The 20,668-nt window shown below is 41.9% G+C and overlaps 1 protein-coding gene across 13 annotated transcripts in view; it reads left to right on the forward strand.

The window, feature by feature from the left end:
• Positions 1-20,668, forward strand: part of LOC144506416 (dystrophin-like) — a 1,861,003-nt gene that overhangs the window by 1,557,524 nt on the left and 282,811 nt on the right. For all 13 annotated transcript variants that reach the window (XM_078232507.1, XM_078232503.1, XM_078232508.1 and 10 more), the window contains one exon: positions 18,096-18,285. In XM_078232507.1, coding sequence (XP_078088633.1) covers positions 18,096-18,285 — 190 coding nt within the window. The remainder of the gene's footprint in view (positions 1-18,095; positions 18,286-20,668) is intronic.

Genomic DNA, 20,668 nt, shown 5'->3' on the forward strand with positions numbered 1-20,668 from the left:
TAAAATGGCAAAAACGATCAGGTCCATTTTTTTCTGTTGCATCATGTGGTTTACAAAATGAAGTGTTCAAACAGCAGCTTATCTTATTTTTATCCCAAAGACGACATTTGTTTCGCATCAATTTTAAACAAATGGACTAACCCACAAAGCGCCCTTACAATTACACAAAGCAACGTAGATAGCAAAAGAAGCCAGGGAATTGTGAAAGCAAAATTTAAGGTATGGGTCCAGCATCTAATCAAATTCTTTGGACAACACACAACGGTTTAGAATCACAGATACAAAGGGAAGCACCACAGATGCTTCAGCAGTTTTGGAATTTCTTTTGTAATATCTATTGTGGCTCTGCGATGCAATGTTCATTGTAAGAATTTCTTACATCTATGAAATTTTATTGAAATACTATTTTCATCAAAAATCTTGGCAGCAACTTCCGATCATTGCTTAAGGTGAATTTACTTTTAATAACTTAATTTCATTGTAATGTTGGTACAAAATCAAAGGAGATATGCCAGGGAGACTGGCATGTTGCAGATCGTTCTGCAACCCGTGATACAAGTACCTTGCCAATAACAGAGATCAAATGCTTCAGCTTGCTGCAGATCAGCCAGACAAAGCTTTACCCACGGTGCAGCCTAACAACACATGGCAAGTACTGGCAGTGGGTACTAGGTTTTGAGTTGAGCTTATTAAAAGAAAATATTTAATTCTAAGATAAACAGAAAAAGATTTTACTAGTTTCCTAGTAACTGTCAGTGAATCAATTAAAAGTGAATTTACCTCCATGTATAATTTACATTTTTATCAGTACCCAGACAGCTAGAACCAAGTGAGAATTCTTATGTTCAGGTTTTTGTAACATTAGAGGAATGCTCCAGATAACATGGGATATTTGACAAGTCTCTGCACTTTGACTTCAACAACGTTGACCTGAAAGAACATCTTATTTCATTAAAGGCATGAAATGTTTCCCACTGAGATTGCAGCACACTGTTGAAATAGGATTCTCAGTCTAGGTCGGTGTTGAGGACAAGAGAATGCAGTCTTCACATCCAGTGCTTTTCACCGTGTTTCATTTCTGTGAGCTGTGGTATTCTCAAACATGGTGCAGGACAGTGCAGTCAGCGAAGGGTTGCCATTTGTCAGTTAAATCTAAAATCAAACACACAAATCTGTTTAAACTTACTTATACTTGGAACAAGCCATCTTCTAATAGAGTTCAGAGATATGAGTATTGTGAGTTTTCCCTGGAGTGTTATTTTAAACTGCTTGTTCCTGGAGATGCAAAGTTCAGCATGTGCCAAGATATATTTGTGTGTTGTCTAATTGACTCTGTTTAAAGCTGATGGTCCCTTGCTTGTGGGCATCAGTTGAGAAAGGGGACGTAATTGAATTAATTGTCAAGTATCTTGTTATTGCAATTTTCTTGCATCAGATTGTGACAGTCTGGTCAATGTGTCATGGAAAAAAAAAATACTGCCATAGGCTATTTGCCAAATTTTGATCCGGAAAGAACAAAATTAGTTTCTAAATATCAAATGGTTTCAGACATGCTTCTAACTTCTCATATCCTCAATATTAGCATGGCCAATGCAACTAACCAGCACATCTTATGGATGTGGGAGGAAACTGGAGCAAATCCACGCAGACACGGGGAGAACATGCAGACTCCTCGCATAGACAGACACCCAAGCCGGGAATGAAACCCGGGTCCTTGGTGCTGTGAGGCAGCAGTGCTAACCACTGCGTTGCCCACATTTTCAAATCCCCAATACTAGCAGTCCAGCAGTTATCACCTCCAAAGTCTTTAAACAGTTTTCTTCCTATTACTTGCCACTCTCTGAACCACTCATCAATCCCTAATCGAATCATAGACAGAAGGAGTCCATTCAGCCCATTGTGTCTGTTCCAGCTGAAAAAAAGATATCTAACTTCATTCCACTTTCCAGCTCTTGGTCCATAGCCTTGTAGGTTCCAACACTTCAAATGCATATCTTTTTAAATGAAGTGAGGGTTTCGGCTTCTCCCACGCTTTGAGGCAGGCTGAAATGCGTTCACTCAGCTCCCTAAACCAGTTCCCACCATCTCACGATTGTTATAAAACCAGCAGCATTTTTCTGCTTCATTATCCTTTAAACTTCCTTTGTGCAACATGATGGGAGATCACCTAGTATTTCACAATCCTCTTTCCCTGAGGTATCACAATGTCACTGCATCCACAATGTGGATTAACATTGTCAAATATCGCATTTGACACTTTCCTAAGAAAACACCCTTCAACCTAAATGGTTCAATTTGCAAAAATCCCTTTTTGACAGATTCGTCGACTGCTGGTACAGAAAAAGTATTCACAAGAAATTATTCTCTTCGTATGTGTAAAATATTATAAAGTCTTTCAGTCACCCTTCAGAACAGTTTATCTATTTCTGTTCAAAGTTGAACACATTCAGAATAATGCCTGCGCTCATTGCCTATAGTCCAAACCAATTATGGATTTACACAGACTACTGCATCTTTCAATAGGCAAACAGGTAGATGTTGATGGATCAATATCAAACTCTGCAGTAAAATAGTATTTTATCAGGCATCTGCCTCAGGGGCAGACAGTATCTGTAGCTTGGCTTGCACAGAGAGAGCTGATTCTAACTCTGTATGCATTAACAACCAACAGAAATTAAATGATCTCATTTGAATTCAGTCCAGATCTGAGAATGTCAGTGATATCAGCAGGCCCTTTCCATGAGTTTCCTTGGTTTCTCTTCATATCCTGTCTGTACAAATGGGTGAAATAAAGCGAGAGCAGTTTAACAGGCCCACCCACGCAATCTGCCCCAGACATTATGACAATCTCCAGCGACTCGAACGTATAACATTTGTATCACCCTGTAATTGGATCCCCGCTCAGGTTCTGTTGCCTGGATCACTGCCATGTAATCACAGGGGGAACAAAAGTGAGATACTGTATGTAAATTTGGTTTAATCGTTTTGGACAATTTTTGTAATGCTGCCAGCTTATTCATTGAATAGAATTTTTTTTTCTGACAGAGAGATACTGAGTGTGCCTCACTGATCTTCGGAATTTACTGCACATGATGTGCAAAATTGAAAATACAGATGGAGCTTGGGTGTATGCAACAAGCAGTGTGATTAACATAGATTTATCAGCAAACCCACAGTTTACAATTATAAAACTCATTAAAGCATGCAGAAATAAACAAAGGATTCCCTTAAAGCTGCTAAGATAGGCATTCAGACAAATTTCAGCTTTTATTTCAAGCCAGTGTTTTATTTGTGATATCTATTGTAGGTTTTAGTTAAATTTTGTGTGAGTTATGTAATTACTGTGGGAGGAATACCCTACCACTTTATGATGCTCACCACGAATATCAAGTGTTTCACAGGTCAGACATATACTGACCAGATATTAAAAAACACTCCCCCGCTTTTGCTTCAATAGCTTAGCTTAGTCACGATTTCAGAAGAGCATCCACAACATACTTAGGACATAAGTATGGGGGAGTCTAATGCTTACTGTTCTTCTGCTTCTGCACTGTAGGGTTTCTATGATTCTGTTGTGGATTTATGCTTACTAGAACCCGTGTAAAGATTATTTAAACTGATTTCATGTAGAAACTTTACTATAACGAAGCAAAGCTCTGTCCTGTTTCCTGTCATCTTTTTTCAATGAAATCTTAGAGTATTACAAAGCAGATTTATTGTGGGCTTAAGCTGGAACTCTTTCTCGGGGAAACTCATAGAAACATAGAAAATAGGAGCAGGAGTAAGCTATTTAGCCTGTCGAGCCTGCTGCACTATTCATTATGATCATGGCTGATCATCCAACTCAATGGCCTGATCTCCCCATCCTCCATATCCTCTGATCCACTTCTCCCCAAGAGAACTCTTTGAAAACATATCTTCTGACCTCAAGTCCTTTCTGTGATGGCGAATTCCACAAGATTACCACTCCTTGAGTGGAGCAATTACTCCTGCTGACATCAGGCTGATTGGTCTATAATTTTATGTTTTCTCTCTATCTCCCTTTTTAAATAATGGGGTTACATTAGCTACCCTCCAATCCATAAGAACTGTTCCAGAGTCTATAGAATCTTGGAAGATGACCACAAGTACAACCATTATTTCTAGGGCCACTTCCTTAAGTAGTCTGGAATGTAGATTATCAGTCCCTGGGGATTTATTGGTCTTCAATCCCATCAATTTCCCCATCATTCATCTACTAATACTGATTTCCTTCAGTTCCTCCTCTCACTAAACCCTGTCTTCCCCACCATTTTTGATATGTTATTTGTGTCCTCCTTTGTGAACATAGAACTAATGTATGTACTGAGTTGGTCAGCCATTTCTTTGTTCCCCGTGCTAAATTCCCTAGTTTCTGACTGTAGGGGACCTGCATTTGTCTTCACAAATCTGTTTCTCTTCAAATACTATAGCAACTTTTACAGTCAATTTTTATGTTCCCTGCAACCTTACTCTCATACTCTACTTTCCCCTTCTTAATCAATCCCTTGGTCCTCCTTTGCTGAATTCTAATCTTCTCCCAATCCTCAGGTGTGTTTTTTTTCCCAAACCAATTTGTATGCTTCCTCCTTGGATTTAATACTATCTCTAATTTTCCTCATAAGCCATGGTTTGGCCACCTTTCCCATTTTACTCCTGTGCCAGACAGAATTGTTGCAGTTCGCCCAAGAGATCTTTGAATGTTTGCCATTGCATTTCCACCATCATCCCTTGAAGTAACATTTAACCAATCCATCATAGCCAACTCACACCTATCATTGTAATCTCCTTTATTCAGAGTCAAGAGCCTCATTTCAGAATCAATCACGTCACTTTCTATCTCGATTGAAAATTCTATCATGTTATGGTTGCTCATCCCCAAGGGATCTTGCACAACTAGATTGCCAATTATTCCTTTCTCATTGGACAATACCCAGTCTAGGATGGCCTGTTCTGTAGTTGGTTTCTCAACATATTGGTCAGAAAACCATCTCATCTATCCTCCAGGAGTTGTATTGTGACTAATTTGATTTGCCCAGTGGGGTGGCGGGGTGGCACAGTGGTTAGCCCTGTTGCCTCACAGCGCCAGGGACCCGGGTTCGAGTCCCGGCTTGGGCAACTGTCTGTGCGGAGTCTGTCATTCTCCCTGTGTCTGCATGGGTTCCCTGTGGGTGCTCCAGTTTCCCCCTGCAGTCCGAAAGACATGCTGGTTAGGTGCATTGGCCATGCGAAATTCTCCCTCCGTGTACCCAAACAGGTGCCAGAGTGTGGCATTAGGGGAGTTTCACAGTAACTTCATTGCATTCATTAACGTGTGACACTAATAAATAAAGCAAACGTATATGCAGATTAAAGTCACCCCATAATTACAAGTGTTCCTTTATTGCATCTGTCTCTAATTTCCTGTTTAATTCCCACCACCACAGTTTGGTGGTCTACAAACAACCCCACTAACATTTTTTGCCCTTAGTGATTCTCAGCTCTACGCATATAGATTCCACATTGTTGGAGCTAATGTCTTTCCTCACTATTGCATTAATTTCCTCTTTAACCAGCACTGCAACTCCACTGCCTTTTCCTTTTTGTCTGTCCTTCCTGAATATTGAATATACCTGGATGTTCACTGCCCATCCCTGGTCATCCTGCAGCTATGTCTCTGTAATCCCATCTAGATCATACCCGTTTACATCTATTTGTGCAATTAATTAATCCATTTTATTGTGAATGATCCACACATTGGGCGGCACAGTAGCACAGTGGTTAGCACTGCTGCTTCACAGCTCCAGGGACCTGGGTTCGATTCCCGGTTGGGTCACTGTCTGTGTGGAGTGTGCACATTCTCCTTGTGTTTGTGTGGGTTTCCTCCGGGTGCTCCGGTTTCCTCCCACAGTCCAAAGATGTGCGCGTTAGGTTGATTGGCCATGCTAAAATTGCCCCTTAGTGTCCTGAGATGCATAGGTTAGAGGGATTAGTGGGTAAATATGTAGGGATATGGGGGTAGGGCCTGGGTGGGATTGTGGTCAGTGCAGACTTGATGGGCCAAGTGGCCTCTTTCTGCACCGTGGGGTTTCTATGAATAAGGCACAAAGCCTTTAGGCAAGTACTTTTAACATTAAGTGTCCCATTTCCAGTATTTTTCATTCAGGCCCTGTTTGATTCTGGCCCTTAATTTCTCTGCCAATCACTTTTCTTATTCCCCTTTCTGTATTCTGTTCTTGTCCTTGATTCCCCTTCCTCTGCCTCCTTGCATAGGTTCTCATCCCTCTGCCAGTTTAGTTTGAACTTCCTGCGCACACACTGATCCGGGCACTGGAAATGTTCCCGGCTTCCCACTTAAAGTTAAAGTTAATTTATTAGTCCCAAGTGAGCCTTACACTGCAATGAAGTTACTGTGAAATTCCCCTAGACACTACATTCTAGCGCCTGTTCGGGCCAATGCACCTAACCAGCACATCTTTCAGACTGTGGGAGGAAATCAGAGCACCCGGAGGAAACCCACGCAGACATGGGGAGAACATGCAGACTCCAAGAAACACACCATGGCTTTGAGCTGTCGTGCCATGGCTTACCCCTTTAAATTAAACCTCTGGAAGATGCCTAAAACAATTAATATCAATTACTATAAGGCCCTTCTTCTCTGATCCTTGCTACTACAGAATATGCCTCTTACAAACTATAAACCACAAAAAGACCTTACAAACGCTAAGCGAAAAAAGTAATAAATACTTACCTGACCTTACCCGCTACTCACAAGTCAGCTCTCCCCCTTGTAGCCTCTACTACTGCAGCAAGACAAGACCACTCTAAAGATTTAGAGTTAGAAAGCAAAGGTCAAGAAGCAAAAAGCACCTCTTTCCCCTCTGCACCAATTTCCCACTGTGTTCCAAACTCCCGATACCTGCACTCACTCTGGCTATGTCTCAATCAGGATGTGGTCTTTCCCACTGCTCGTGTGCAAAGCTCACTGATCATGTGCTTCCAGTCACCCCTTTCTTAAATAGAGCTCAGGTGAGCTGAGATGACTCTTACACTGGTTAGCTTCAAAAGTATTCAACACCTTTTATTTATAATCTGAAGTGAAGCCCATGTAACCCTTGAACTCCAGTAAATCAAATAATTGAACCTCCAAAGAACAATGGATCATATTTGTATATTGACCAGTGGTGTTCCGCAGGGCTCTGTACTGGGACCTCTGCTCTTTGTGATATATATAAATGATTTGGAAGAAGGTGTAACTGGTGTAATCAGCAAGTTTGCGGATGACACGAAGATGGCTGGACTTGCGGATAGCGAAGAGCATTGTCAGGCAATACAGCAGGATATCGATAGGCTGGAAAATTGGGCGGAGAGGTGGCAGATGGAGTTTAATCCGGATAAATGCGAAGTGATGCATTTTGGAAGAAATAATGTAGGGAGGAGTTATACAATAAATGGCAGAGTCATCAGGAGTATAGAAACACAGAGGGACCTAGGTGTGCAAGTCCACAAATCCTTGAAGGTGGCAACACAGGTGGAGAAGGTGGTGAAGAAGGCATATGCTATGCTTGCCTTTATAGGACGGGGTATAGAGTATAAAAGCTGGAGTCTGATGATGCAGCTGTATAGAACGCTGGTTAGGCCACATTTGGAGTAGTGCGTCCAGTTCTGGTCGCCGCACTACCAGAAGGACGTGGAGGCGTTAGAGAGAGTGCAGAGAAGGTTTACCAGGATGTTGCCTGGTATGGAGGGTCTTAGCTATGAGGAGAGATTGGGTAAACTGGGGTTGTTCTCCCTGGAAAGACGGAGAATGAGGGGAGATCTAATAGAGGTGTACAAGATTATGAAGGGGATAGATAGGGTGAACGGTGGGAAGCTTTTTCCCAGATCAGAAGTGATGTTCACGAGGGGTCACGGGCTCAAGGTGAGAGGGGCGAAGTATAACTCAGATATCAGAGGGATGTTTTTTTACACAGAGGGTGGTGGGGGCCTGGAATGCGCTGCCAAGTAGGGTGGTGGAGGCAGGCACGCTGACATCGTTTAAGACTTACCTGGATAGTCACATGAGCAGCCTGGGAATGGAGGGATACAAACAATTGGTCTAGTTGGACCAAGGAGCGGCACAGGCTTGGAGGGCCGAAGGGCCTGTTTCCTGTGCTGTAATGTTCTTTGTTCTTTATTCCAATTGGAAAGGTGAACACCTTCTATTTCTGATGGGTGTCAAAAGATTTGGAGCTCACTGATATTTTCATTATTAGGAATGAATGAGCTAACAGAACAAGCTTTGATTTTAGGAAAACCCCATTTGCCTTTGGTTGAATCACAAGCCATAGCTGGATAAGTGTGTTATACAGTGCCTCGGCTATTGTGTCTTTAATGTGGTTTGCTTGGAATCTCCTTATTTAGAGGCCCATTGATGGAGTAATATTTATTGTCAGGTTTTTTTCCACATCTTCAGTGTAAGTAATGTGTTGGATGATGTCTGAAGTGAATATCAAGCGGGAATTGTTATCTTACCCATGTACAAATATTATGCTAGAGGTTTGGAATTTATTAACCAGCACAAGAAATAGTCCTTCAAGGAAGGGGTGGAATTTTAATAACCAGGATTGGCAAAAGGCTTGGGTGTTGAATAGGATTAAATTTCAAAAGCAGGAAACCTGACCTAACCTGCCTCTAAAATTACCAGTTTTAATGAAAGCAAGTTTGGGAATGTGGGATAGTGTGTGACTAACCTGCTCTCCAAAGTGAGTTCTTAACTCGTATATTTAAATGAGTTGTATGGTTCAAATTTTAGCTTTGTTTTAAAATTAATTGCTGCAGACCAAGTTCCTCAGGAGTTGGGAAACTTGGGTAATAGAGAGAGGGCAGGATGATCAGGATTAATTGTTAGCCTCTCAGATGAGCTGGGAGAGTAGAAATGCTTCACCTCACTGCTTTCCCCACCCTGGCCACCCCCTCACGCCCCAAGGAAACCTGCTTCCCGCTCAGTGTGATCAATACCCTGTGACTGGACTCACCCCGCGACTGGTCCCTCACAATGCTTCCCTGATCTGTCCATTCGATGATCTATTCATGGCCAACCCCCACTAATTTATCCATTACCTACTGATCTTTCCCTACATATCCCACCACCAGAAGTCTCCTACCAAACTCTGATCTGCCTCTGAGATCACCCACCTCTCCACTTCCTGGCAATGGTCTGGTGCAACACCTGTCTGGCTCCCTCCCTCCCTCTTTCTAAATACATGGGTTTTATAATCCAATTCAATAATTTTTAGAAGGAATCTCATTCAATTGTTCCAATACATACCTAATTTTTATAAATTGTTTGAACTTGTAGCTTCAGCCTGAATGATATAGTTGCATACTGGGCAACCTGGACATTCTCCATTGAGAAATAGCTTGGTAAACCAGTTAATTGTTGACTTACGGAACACTACTCCCATCACAGGGTCACATAAAGGATTGGACATATCACAGGTTAGTGATGTAGCTTCGAGTGCACATCTAATTTGTAACATTTACTAGAGATAAAAAGCTGAGACTTTCCATTGATCAGTCTTGAATGGGTTCGAGCCCAAACCTAGCTAATCTACTTACCATTCAGTCCTTAAATCCAAAGATTCACTTAAAAGTTCTGTTTGCCAAATAACAAAGACTTGGATACTCATAAGAGCCAATATATTATCCGTGTTAGATCCCACAGTGGAAATCCACCCCCTCCTCTTGCTCAACACCAGCTGTCAGGTTTCCACAATGGCCTGTTAGATCCCCAATTTAGTCAGGTATATTTGATACCCAATCCAAATTTCACTGTCATGGGGCTTTGGCAAACCAACTGGCTGAGGAAAATATTTGTGAAGAGACGCTGGCTGGAAGTTTCTGGCTATCCACGCTGGCAGGATCTTCTGGTCCTGTTGACGACGCAAACCCATTGTGTGTTTCCCAGCGACGAGGGGCGCCATCAATAGGCATCCCCATTACCAGCGGCGGGACCAGAAGATCCTGCCACTGACAAACAGCGCACTGCCACCTGCCATCAGAAACACGCTATGAGGAGGCCAGAGAATCGCACTCGCCTTCCGCCCATCTCCCTCTGATGATGAAGGGTCATCCAGACTCAAAACATTAACTCTATTCTCTCTCCACAATTGCTGTCGGACCTGCTAAGATTTTCCAGCATTTTCTATTTTTGTTTCAGATTCCAGCATCCGCAGTCATTTGCTTTTATCCCCCCACTGTCTCCACTGAATTATTTTGAGAAGCATTTTTGTTTGCTTGACAAAACAGTGGAGTGTGTAATTTGCATCAAATTGCATGTGTCAATCTAGCTGTAGGCATGCATCAAAATTGCCCTCAAGTTTCTGACTATCTTAAGTTTGTGAACGTAAATAAGAGTTGTCAAGCAGGATGTGTACCAGATCCCTAGAGATCTTGCAGTATCATCACATTTTTAAAAAAGGTTTGAATCTACATTGAAGTGCTGAAATATGAGCTAGAAAGTGGAATGAGGCATGAATAGCTCTTTTTCAGCTGGCATGAACACTAAGGACTGAATTTTATACTCCCGTGTCAGTGGGTTTGAGGGAGGAGGGAGGGAGGGAGCGGGGGTGGTATGAGGAGATAAAATCAAATCAGTGGCCTTTTGCCTGCCCTCGACCTGTCTGAACTTTTACAGGGGGTGAGGGAGGTGCTGAGCAGCCTGCCTATCCTTCAGCCTACTGAGGCCACTAAGTGGCCAATTGTTTGCCTGTTAAAGGGTCTGATCCTGCCGACAGCTTTACTTGCATGGGATGGTGATGGGCAAGAGGCGAGGATGTGTTTCCACTGTGTGCCCATCAGAGGCATCTCCCTGCCCAAGGTCATTTCCTTCCCTTTAACCATCCTACTTGGCTTCTTGAATCTGGCCCTCCATGCCCTTTGCCCCACCCACTGCAACAGTTCGGCAGGCCTCAGCAACCTGTATGGCTTTTTCCTGTCCAGATTAGTTTTTTCAACTGTACATCATTTCTGTTGGAATGGTTTCGCCAACACCCTGTGTTACAAACAACCAACTAAAATATTTATTTAAAGACAAATTGGCAGGAATTTTGACAAGCTGGCTGGGGTCTCACACAGTAGCTGGAGAACTGGTGGGGAATCCCCATCAGTTCTGTGATGAAGGCTTGACACAATCAATGTGCCTTTCAGGCACTTAAGTGGCCAGCTTCGGCCTAGCCCTGCAGTTGAAGACCCCAATGGCGCAATTCTGCACTCTGAGAACTGCCGGGCAAACAGAAGCTGGAGGCTCCTCATGCTGCCGGCATCAGCATTGGGTGTGGCAACTGGTGGCAGTTACCAACCAGAGGTCTTGGATGAGATCCCAGACCAAAGGATGGTTGGGGATCACTGAGGACTGGGTAGGATGTGGTTTTTTGTGGGGGGTGGAGGCGATGGTCACAGGAGATGGGGGAAGTGGGCGTGGAGGTAAAGGCAGGGGAGTGGCTTTCTCTGAATGTTCTCCGTCCCTCACTGCCCAGACATCTGCCGGAAATCCCAACAGGATTTGGGTTGGTGGCCTTCTGAGGATTTGGGAAAAACATGTAGCCGCCACTTAATCCCTGATTAAATTATGGTGGGCTCAGGGGTAATGGGTGTCAGTTGGTTTATTAATGTGCATACCTGACATAAGAACTAGAAGCAGGAGTAGGCCATTTGGCCTCTTGAACCTGCTCCACCATTCAATAAGATCATGGCTGATCTTTTCATGGACTCAACTCCAGTTACCCTTCTCACCATAGCCATTTCCCTGTAAATATTTTGTAGACTTCTATCAGCTCACCCCTCAACCTTCTAAATTCGAGAATAAATGCAAGGTGGTATAATGTACAGAACTTGTGTATCACAACTAGAATTAGTCCATGAAAAAGAGCTTAATGTTCTGCAAACCTTCAGGATTACTCTTCAACACTTACAATACATGAACCACGCACATTCATGGATGCATTTCAGGGAAGCCAGATAAGCACAAGAGGGACAATGCAACAGACGGTTATGCTGATAGGGTTAGATAGGAGGAGGGAAAATGAGGCTTGTATGGAGCATAAACACCAGCATGAACTAGTTATGCCAAATAACCTGTTTTCGTGCTGCACCTCTATATAAGATTCAAGGAGCCTGATTTGTTCCTAATAAGTTATCAAGACACTGAAAGTTCTACACATTTTATACCTCTTCTTTGATAAAGTTCGAGCAAACTTCTTGGATTGTATCCTCCATCAGGTTAATACATAAAACATAAAAACAACACTGTTAGTTGAGACAATGTCGGTGCTCAACAATGGACCTCCATTTGCTCAGCAATTATAAGAACAGAAGGTTATCTGCATCTAGCAGTTAATCCACAGACACTGGAACACCCACCTATGCTGTCATTCTTGGTGTATGATTTGTAACAGCACTCCACTCTAAGAGGCCAGTCACGAAATTGCCCTTCCTCTTCAAGTATTACATTTAATTTAATTAACCTTGAATCAGAGATTCCTGGGATTCTAAAAGAGACAAATTATTTCTGCAAAACCATTTGTTTTTTCTTGATACTATATTTAGAGCCCACCTTCTAATGTCATAACTTTAAAATGATATACATGCAGTTAGCAAGACAAAACAAACCTTAATTTCACTCTAAACCATTTTATATTCCAGTGCATTCTGGACTATCAAAAAAGTTTAGCTTGAATTGTCACTAGCCCCAAATAAAGAGGAAACATTGCAAAAAAACTCTCTGCATTGGTTTGAACAATAGCGATTCAATTTTATTTAAACTTTTCGTGTGAATCTGAGTTTCTGTCTGACCCATTAGCTGGCAAAAAGAATCTACCAAAACTATTTTTGCACTATAGCTGCACTGTAATACAAAATTACAAACAAGGCCAATCTAAAGAATAAGGATAGTATTAATCTCAAGAACATTCATACCATATTAAATATATTCCTTTGAGCGAAGGCTGCAGGCCTTGATAACATATTGGCTGTAGTGCTATAGCACTGTGTTCCAGAAATTGCTGTGCCCACTAGCCTAAACAGTGAGTACAGCGATAGCACGCCAACAAGTGATCAGTGATTTCATGGCTTTATAAAGTAAATACCAATTACCACCTTGTCAGCCTACTCCCAGTCATCAGGAAAATAATGCAAGTTGCCAACATTGCTATCACGCAGCACTTATTCTGCAATAATTAGCTCAATTTAGGACCCACCAGTGCTACTCATCTCCAGGCCTCATTTAGCCTTGGTCCAAACAAAGACAGAAATGGAATTCCACGCTTAAGATGAGAGTGACTGCCCTTGAGAACATGTGACTGGGTGTTGCACCAAAGAGTTCTCATAAATCTGAAGTCAATGTGGATTAAGGGGACACACTTCCAGAGGTTGGAGTCAAACCTGGCATGGTGGCACAGTGGTTAGCACTGCTGCCTCACGGCTCCAGAGACCTGAGTTCGATTCCCGGCTTGGGTCACTGTCTGTGTGGAGTTTGCACATTCTCTCCGTGTCTGCGTGGGTTTCCTCCGGGTGCTCCGGTTTCCTCCTACAGTACAAAGATGTGCGGGTTAGGTTGATTGGCCATGCTAAATTGCCCCTTAGTGTCCCGGGATGTGTAGGTTAGAGGGATTAGCAATATGTGGGGTGCTGAGGATAGGGTGGGATTGTTGCCGGTGCAGATGCGATGGACTGAATGGCCTCCTTCTGCACTGTAGTGTTTCTATGATTCTATGAAATAAAGATGGTTGTGGATGTTAGAGACCAACCACTTCAGCCCCAAGGCACAGTGCAGGCCCAATTACTTTCAACTAATTCATTAGTGACCTTCCCACCATCATTAGTCAGAGGCCAGCTGTTTACTAATAATTGCACTGTACTCAACTCTGTTTATAATTCCATTAATAATGAAGAATGTCCACTTGTAAGATCAGGACAACCAAACTTAGGTTAATAAGTAGCAAATAGCTTTAATGCCACACAAGTGTCAGGCAGTGGACAAATCTAATGAGGAAAAGCCAAGCTATCTTCTCTTGATATTCAATGACAATACCATCATTGAGTCCCCATCATCAACAACCTGCTGGTCAAGAGTGACCAGAAGTTAAACTGGGACAATAATCTAAATATGTGACTACTTAAGTAGGTTTGAAGCTGGGCATCCTATGGTGACTAGATCACCTCCTGACTCCCAAAGCTGCTTTACCACCTGCAAGGCACACATCAGGAATGTGATGGAAAAAGCTTCACTTGTCAGAATGGCTGTGGCTACAACAACAGCAAGAAGTTCCACACCATTCAGGGCAAAGCAGTTGATTGAACATGCATCCACAAAATTAAATAACTACTTCCTTCCCTACACTGTGGCTACAGCATGTATCACTCTCAGAAGTGATTGGAGTAACTTATCAAGGCTTCTTTGGCAGCATCTCCCAAATGCATCTAGAAAGATAAGGACAGCCAATGCACGAGAACACTATCATCTTCAAGTTCACTCCATGTCATCCGCTGAGGCATATATCACCATTTCTTCATGGACATTGATTCAAAATCCTGGATTTTCTATCTAACGGAGAACATGGACTACAGTGGATCAAGAAGAAGACACACGGAGTGCAAACAGTACAAACAAATGCAGTATTCAGCTAAACAGTCAATATTTCATGACTAAAGGTGATTGGTTCTGCATTGTTTTATTCATTCATGGGATGTGGGCATCGCTGGCTGGGCCAGCGTCAACCGTATTGGTGTGGGTCTGGAGTCACATATCGCTCAGGCTAGGTAAGGACAGCAGATTTCCTTCCCTAAAGGGCATTCGTGAAACAGAAGGGTTTTTACAACAATCAACAATGGTTTCATAGTCATCATTAGACTTTTAAATCCAGATTTTTTTTATTGAATTCAAAATTGTGGGATTTGAACTTGCGTCCCCAGATCTCTGGATTACTAATCTAGTGACAATATCACTATGCCACCACCTCCCCTGGGATAAAGCTTAGAAGATTTGGAATTGGATAAGAGAGAGAAATTAAATAATTTTGCCAGTGAAAATTGCACTTGGCAGAAATCTTAAATAAGTACCTCACTTCAGTTTTTACCAGGGAGATATGATCAGGTGGACTTGAGATTGGAAGATGAGATTACTACATTTAAAATCAAAAGAGAAAACATATTAACTAAATCAATCAAACTCAAAAGAGGATGAAATGTACGGTCTGTAAGGATTCTATCACTGTATATTGAAAGTATCTAGAGAAGAGATAGCAGAGGCATTATCATGCAGATTTAATAATTCATTAGTAAAAAATAGTGTGGTGTCAAAGGATTGCCAGAGAGCTATTGTTACACCTGTATTGAAGAAGGGAGATGGAACATTTCTTGGGAACTATGGACCAGTCAGCTTAATATTGGTGATGGGAAAAATAAAACAACTTCTACTGGTGGAGGACATAGAAAAGCTCGAGAAGCCAGAAATAGAATCTTAGAATCTTAGAAACCCTACAGCACAGAAAGAGGCCATTCGGCCCATCGAGTCTGCACCGACCACAATCCCACCCAGGCCCTACCCCCATATCTCTAGATATTTACCCACTAATCCCTTAACCTACGCATCCCAGGACATTAAGGGCAATTTTTTAGCATGGCCAATCAACCTAACCCGCACATCTTTGGACTGTGGGAGGAAACCGGAGCACCCGGAGGAAACCCACGCAGACACGAGGAGAATGCGCAAACTCCACACAGACAGTGACCCAAGCCAGGAATCGAACCCAGGTCCCTGGAGCTGTGAAGCAGCAGTGCTAACCACTGTGCTACCGTGCCGCATTATATATCGTCAACATGGATTAAAAGAGAAGCTTTTCCTTGATGAATCTCATTTATTCTTTGAAGTAATAACAGAAAGAGTAGACAAAGATGTAATTCATCTAGATTTCTGAAAGGCCTTCAATAAGGTGCCACTTACAAGACTAATAGAGCATGTGGAGTGAGAAAACAGAAAAAAGAATGTACAGTGTGCTGATTGCAAGATAGAAAATGAAAAGTAGTGGTGAAAAGTAGCTATTCTGAGTGGCAGAAGTTGAAACGTGGGGTCCCACAAAGATGGGTGCCTGTACCACTGTGATTCACAATTTATATTAATAACTCAGTCTATAAGATCAAAAACACAATTTTTATATTTGGGATGTCATCAGGTTGGAAGTGATAGTCAATACATAGGAGGACTGCAACAAACAATGAGAAAATAATGAAAGAAGTTGTTAATAAATTGGAACAACGGGCATGTAATCAGTAAATTAATTTCAATGTAGATAATAAGTATGAGGTATCACATTTTGCTAAGAATAGTACAAAAGTCAAGTATTAGAAAGAAGAATTTAAATGGAATAGGGGAGCAGAGGGATCTAGGTGAACAAATGCACAAATCACTAGAAGTAGATTAATGAGGCCATAAAAAAAATATCACAGCCACTTTCCAGAAAAGTAGATAAATTAGTTAAACTTGCATGAACTTTGGTTGGACCACATTTCGAGCACTTAATATAGTTCTGGGCCTGGGTGGGATTGTGGGACCTGGGCGGTATTGTTGTCGGTGTGAGCTCGATGGGCCAAATGGCCCCCTTCTGCACTGTAGGGTTTCTATGATTCTGTTCACCATTTCATAAAAGGCGCATAGAGGCACCAGAGAGGGTGGAAAGAAAATTACAAGGATGGTGCAAGAACTGTGCAGTAAGATTTATCAGGAACAGGGCTTCTTTTAATGCTTTCAGTAGCCAATTTACTGTGCATCTTAATCACAAGACTCACTGAAGCAGGAAGATTTTACTTATTTTTGAAAGCTTTACAAATTCATTAGAAATTGCAAATTTCATCAAATTTTCATGAGAAACTGTTTATGATGTTGCTGCTACATAAAAACCAGAGTAAGTCTTACTCACAGATATTACCTTCAGGTATTGAAGTCTGCTGCACTGTTCTTTAACGTACAGAGTAGAGCATGGCCTCAATTCCAGCTCAGACTGAAGGAATAAAATTATGCTCTCAGGGTCCCATGTAGAATGAGCTCTTCCAGTTCAGACTGAGTCAGTGCACATTTACAACAAAAAAACCTATAATCCTGAAAAACAGAAATCACTTTACTTTTCGTACAGTGACCGCTAATTTGCTTAGAGTTGTTCCACCAACTCCACCAACCAATGTGTCTTCATCAGAAGTGTGGCTAACATGCCATTCATGCATGCAAGCTAGTTTTCCACTCCAGTTCAAGCAGAGTTGTGACAGCTGTGAGGAAATTCCAGCTTTTAGCAGTTGGTGACAAATCCCATTTAATTCAATAGCGAAGCACAGAAACCTGCCTTTTGACCAGCTTTTTGTTGTTTCATTTACATTTTGTACTATTACAGTTGAATATTTTATGCCAAAAGGGCGCACTGATGTGCTTAATCAGATCCATTCATCCAATCTAGCCAATTATTGAGGAAAATCAATTTTAGTCCTGGTTGTAAAAACTGGAATTTCTAAATTTCCCATGTGAAAATCTGGGACAAAGTCATTTTTCCATATGTCACAATGGGTAGAGTTTTCTGGCCCTTCCCACCAGCAGGATCTTCTGGTGCCACTGAAGGTGACCCCTGTGGAGTGTTCTCTGGCCACAGGATAGGCAAGCCACACACAATGCCGTAGACGTCAGCAGGACCCACGGGCAGCCAGTGGGGAGCTGCCTCCACCACTGGGAAACACAACACGGGGGTGTGAAGGGCGAAAATCCCACCCAGTGTGCTGAATGTAATAGGACTCCATGGTACAGACCCAGAATCATGTAAACCACCATCGGCACCTTTTTACATGCTGTCAAGTGTAATTACTTTCTACTGACATAAACCTAATTAAGGGACTAATATGGGTGAAGGTTGTGTGGTGATAAATTCCCTAAACATTTAAATTTGTGACAGTCACTAACTCATTCTTATAATCCTCTGTTGAAGGTGTTATGGAGTTCATAATTGGACACACAACACTGTTCATGAAAAAGCTATGTTAATGAAGAATGCTAATCAGTGTGAAAATAAATGGTTCCACAGGGCCAGTGAGAGGGAGGCTGCGCTGGAAGCAGCCCTCAGATTGCTGCAGCAGTTCTATCTGGATTTGGACAAATTCCGGGCCTGGCTTACAGAAGCGGAGACCACTGCCAATGTGTTGCAGGATGCCACCTATAAAGAAAGGCTGTTGGATGACACACAACTTGTTCGAAAGCTGACAAAACAGTGGCAGGTACATTTGGTGGTGTGTTTCTAATATGTTTGTAGTTCAATCATAATAACATTGTTCTTGTCCATATGGTAGCCAGTACCAGAATTTCAATTAGCAAAAATGAGTTTTGATTACCTAAAGATATTATTTCAATGAATCCACTCTGCTTAATAACAGGAGGTAAATGCCGTAAGTCTGTTGTTAAACCATTTTGAAGTAAATTTTTGAAGACACTTATTTGGGCTGAACTGTCTTCAGCACCTATTCAACTCTCTATCTTCAGATGATTCAAACAAGTTTGTAAAAAAAGAGACATCTTGTTGAAGCTTTTCGTCTTGCACTCATAAGGACAATTCACAAAAAAACCAATGTAAGGGAAAACAAAATTATTTTGTTTAACTGAAATAGGTGCAATAAATGTATATGTTGCACTTGTTTCAGCTAAACAAAATAAATGACAACCATTCACTGGTTCATTCCTCAAGGCAATGCCGTAACAATCAGATTCAAGCTGCCTAATTTAAATTTCATACAATGCTTGGCAGTTAACCGTTAGTCACTATCAATCGGTGCATTCTCCATGGTAATGCCTCGACTAATCAGAGTCTATTTGCCAACCAGTCAGCACTGTCTTCTCATACAGTATAATTGTTTTGTTTTCCTTTCTGTTGATATTGTTGTGAATTGTCCTGGATATAAATTGTCCCATTGGTAAAACGCAGTCATGTTTGACTAATTTGGTGGAATTCTTTGAGACCATTACATGTGCAGTGGACAATGGGGAATCTGTGGATGTGGTATATCTGGATTTCCAGAAGGCATTTGACAAGGTGCCACACCAAAGACTGCTACATAAGATAAAGGTGCACGGTGTTACGAGTAATGTATTAGCAAGGATAGAGGATTGGTTAACTGACAGAAAGCAAAGAGTGGGGGTAAATGGGTGTTTTTCTGGTTGGCGATCGGTGTTGGGACCGCAATTGTTTACGATTTACATACATTATTTGGAGTTGGGGACCAAGTGTAGTGTGTCAAAATTTGCAGATGACACTAAGATGAGTGGCAGAACGAAGTACGCAGAGGACGCTGAAAGTCTGCAAAGGGATATAGCTAGTCTAAGTGAGTGGGCGAGGGCCTGGCAGATGGAGTACAATGTTGGTAAATGTGAGGTCATCCATTTTGGTAGGAATAACAGCAAAATGGACGATTATTTAAATGGTAAAAAATTGCAGCAAGCTGCTGTGCAGAGGGACTTGGGTGTCCTTGTGCAGGAATCTCAAGGAGTTGGTTTGCAGGTGCAGCAGGTAATTAAGAAGGCAAATGGAATTTTGTCCTTCATTGCTAGAGGGATGGAGTTTAAAAATAGCGAGATTATGTTGCAGCTGTATAAGGTGCTGGTGAGACCACACCTGGAGTACTGTGTACAGTTTTGGTCTCCTTACTTGAGAAAGGATATACTGGCACTGGAGTGGGTGCAGAGGAGATTCACTAGGTTGATTCCGGAGTTGAGGGAATTGGCTTATGAGAAGAGACTAAGTAGACTGGGGCTATACTCATTGGAATTCAGAAGAATGAGGGGAGATCTTATAGAAACATAGAAGATTATGAAGGGAATAGATAAGATAGAAGAAGGAAAGTTGTTTCCACTGGCGGGTGACACTAGAACTAGGGGGCATAGCCTCAAAATAAAGGGAAGCAGATTTAGGACTGAGTTGAGGAGGAACTTCTTCACCCAAAGGATTGTGAATCTGTGGAATTCCCTGCCCAGTGAAGCAGTTGAGGCTACCTCACTGAATGTTTACAAGGCAAGGATAGATAAATTTTTGAAAAGTAAAGGAATTAAGGGTTATGGTGAGCGGGCAAGTAAGCGGATCTGAGTCCACGAAAAGATCAGCCATGATCTTATTGAATGGCGGAGCAGGCTCGAGGAGCCATATGGCCTACTCCTGCTCCTGGTTCTTATGTCCTGATTGGTGTAAGATGAAACGCTTCAACAAAATGTCCCTTTTTTCAGCAATACTCCAGTTTTACTACCAAACAACGGTAAGTTTGTAAAATATGAATTCAAATGTAAAATATCAGTTCCATAGATAGTTGTGTGAAATTGATCTGTATAATGTATAATTCCTTGATTGTGAAACCGCGGAAATAGTCCCTTTGGAGATCTGATGCATCTTTGGAACTGAACTTAATGATGCTGTTTGCCTGAATGGAAATGTTTAAAATTGTGTCCCACGCATTCACAGATAATCATTGGCCATGGGGCAGAAGTTTCTTCCTGGTTTGATGAGATTAGATATGTGAACAGTCAGAGAGGGAACAGGCTTGTAGTTTAATTAAAATTACTTTGAGTTAAACCAGGAGTAGGTTCATGAGAAAACCAAAAACCCCCCTTGGCTTCCAA

Source organism: Mustelus asterias, chromosome 17 (genome assembly GCF_964213995.1).
Source record: "Mustelus asterias chromosome 17, sMusAst1.hap1.1, whole genome shotgun sequence".
Taxonomy (NCBI): domain Eukaryota; kingdom Metazoa; phylum Chordata; class Chondrichthyes; order Carcharhiniformes; family Triakidae; genus Mustelus; species Mustelus asterias.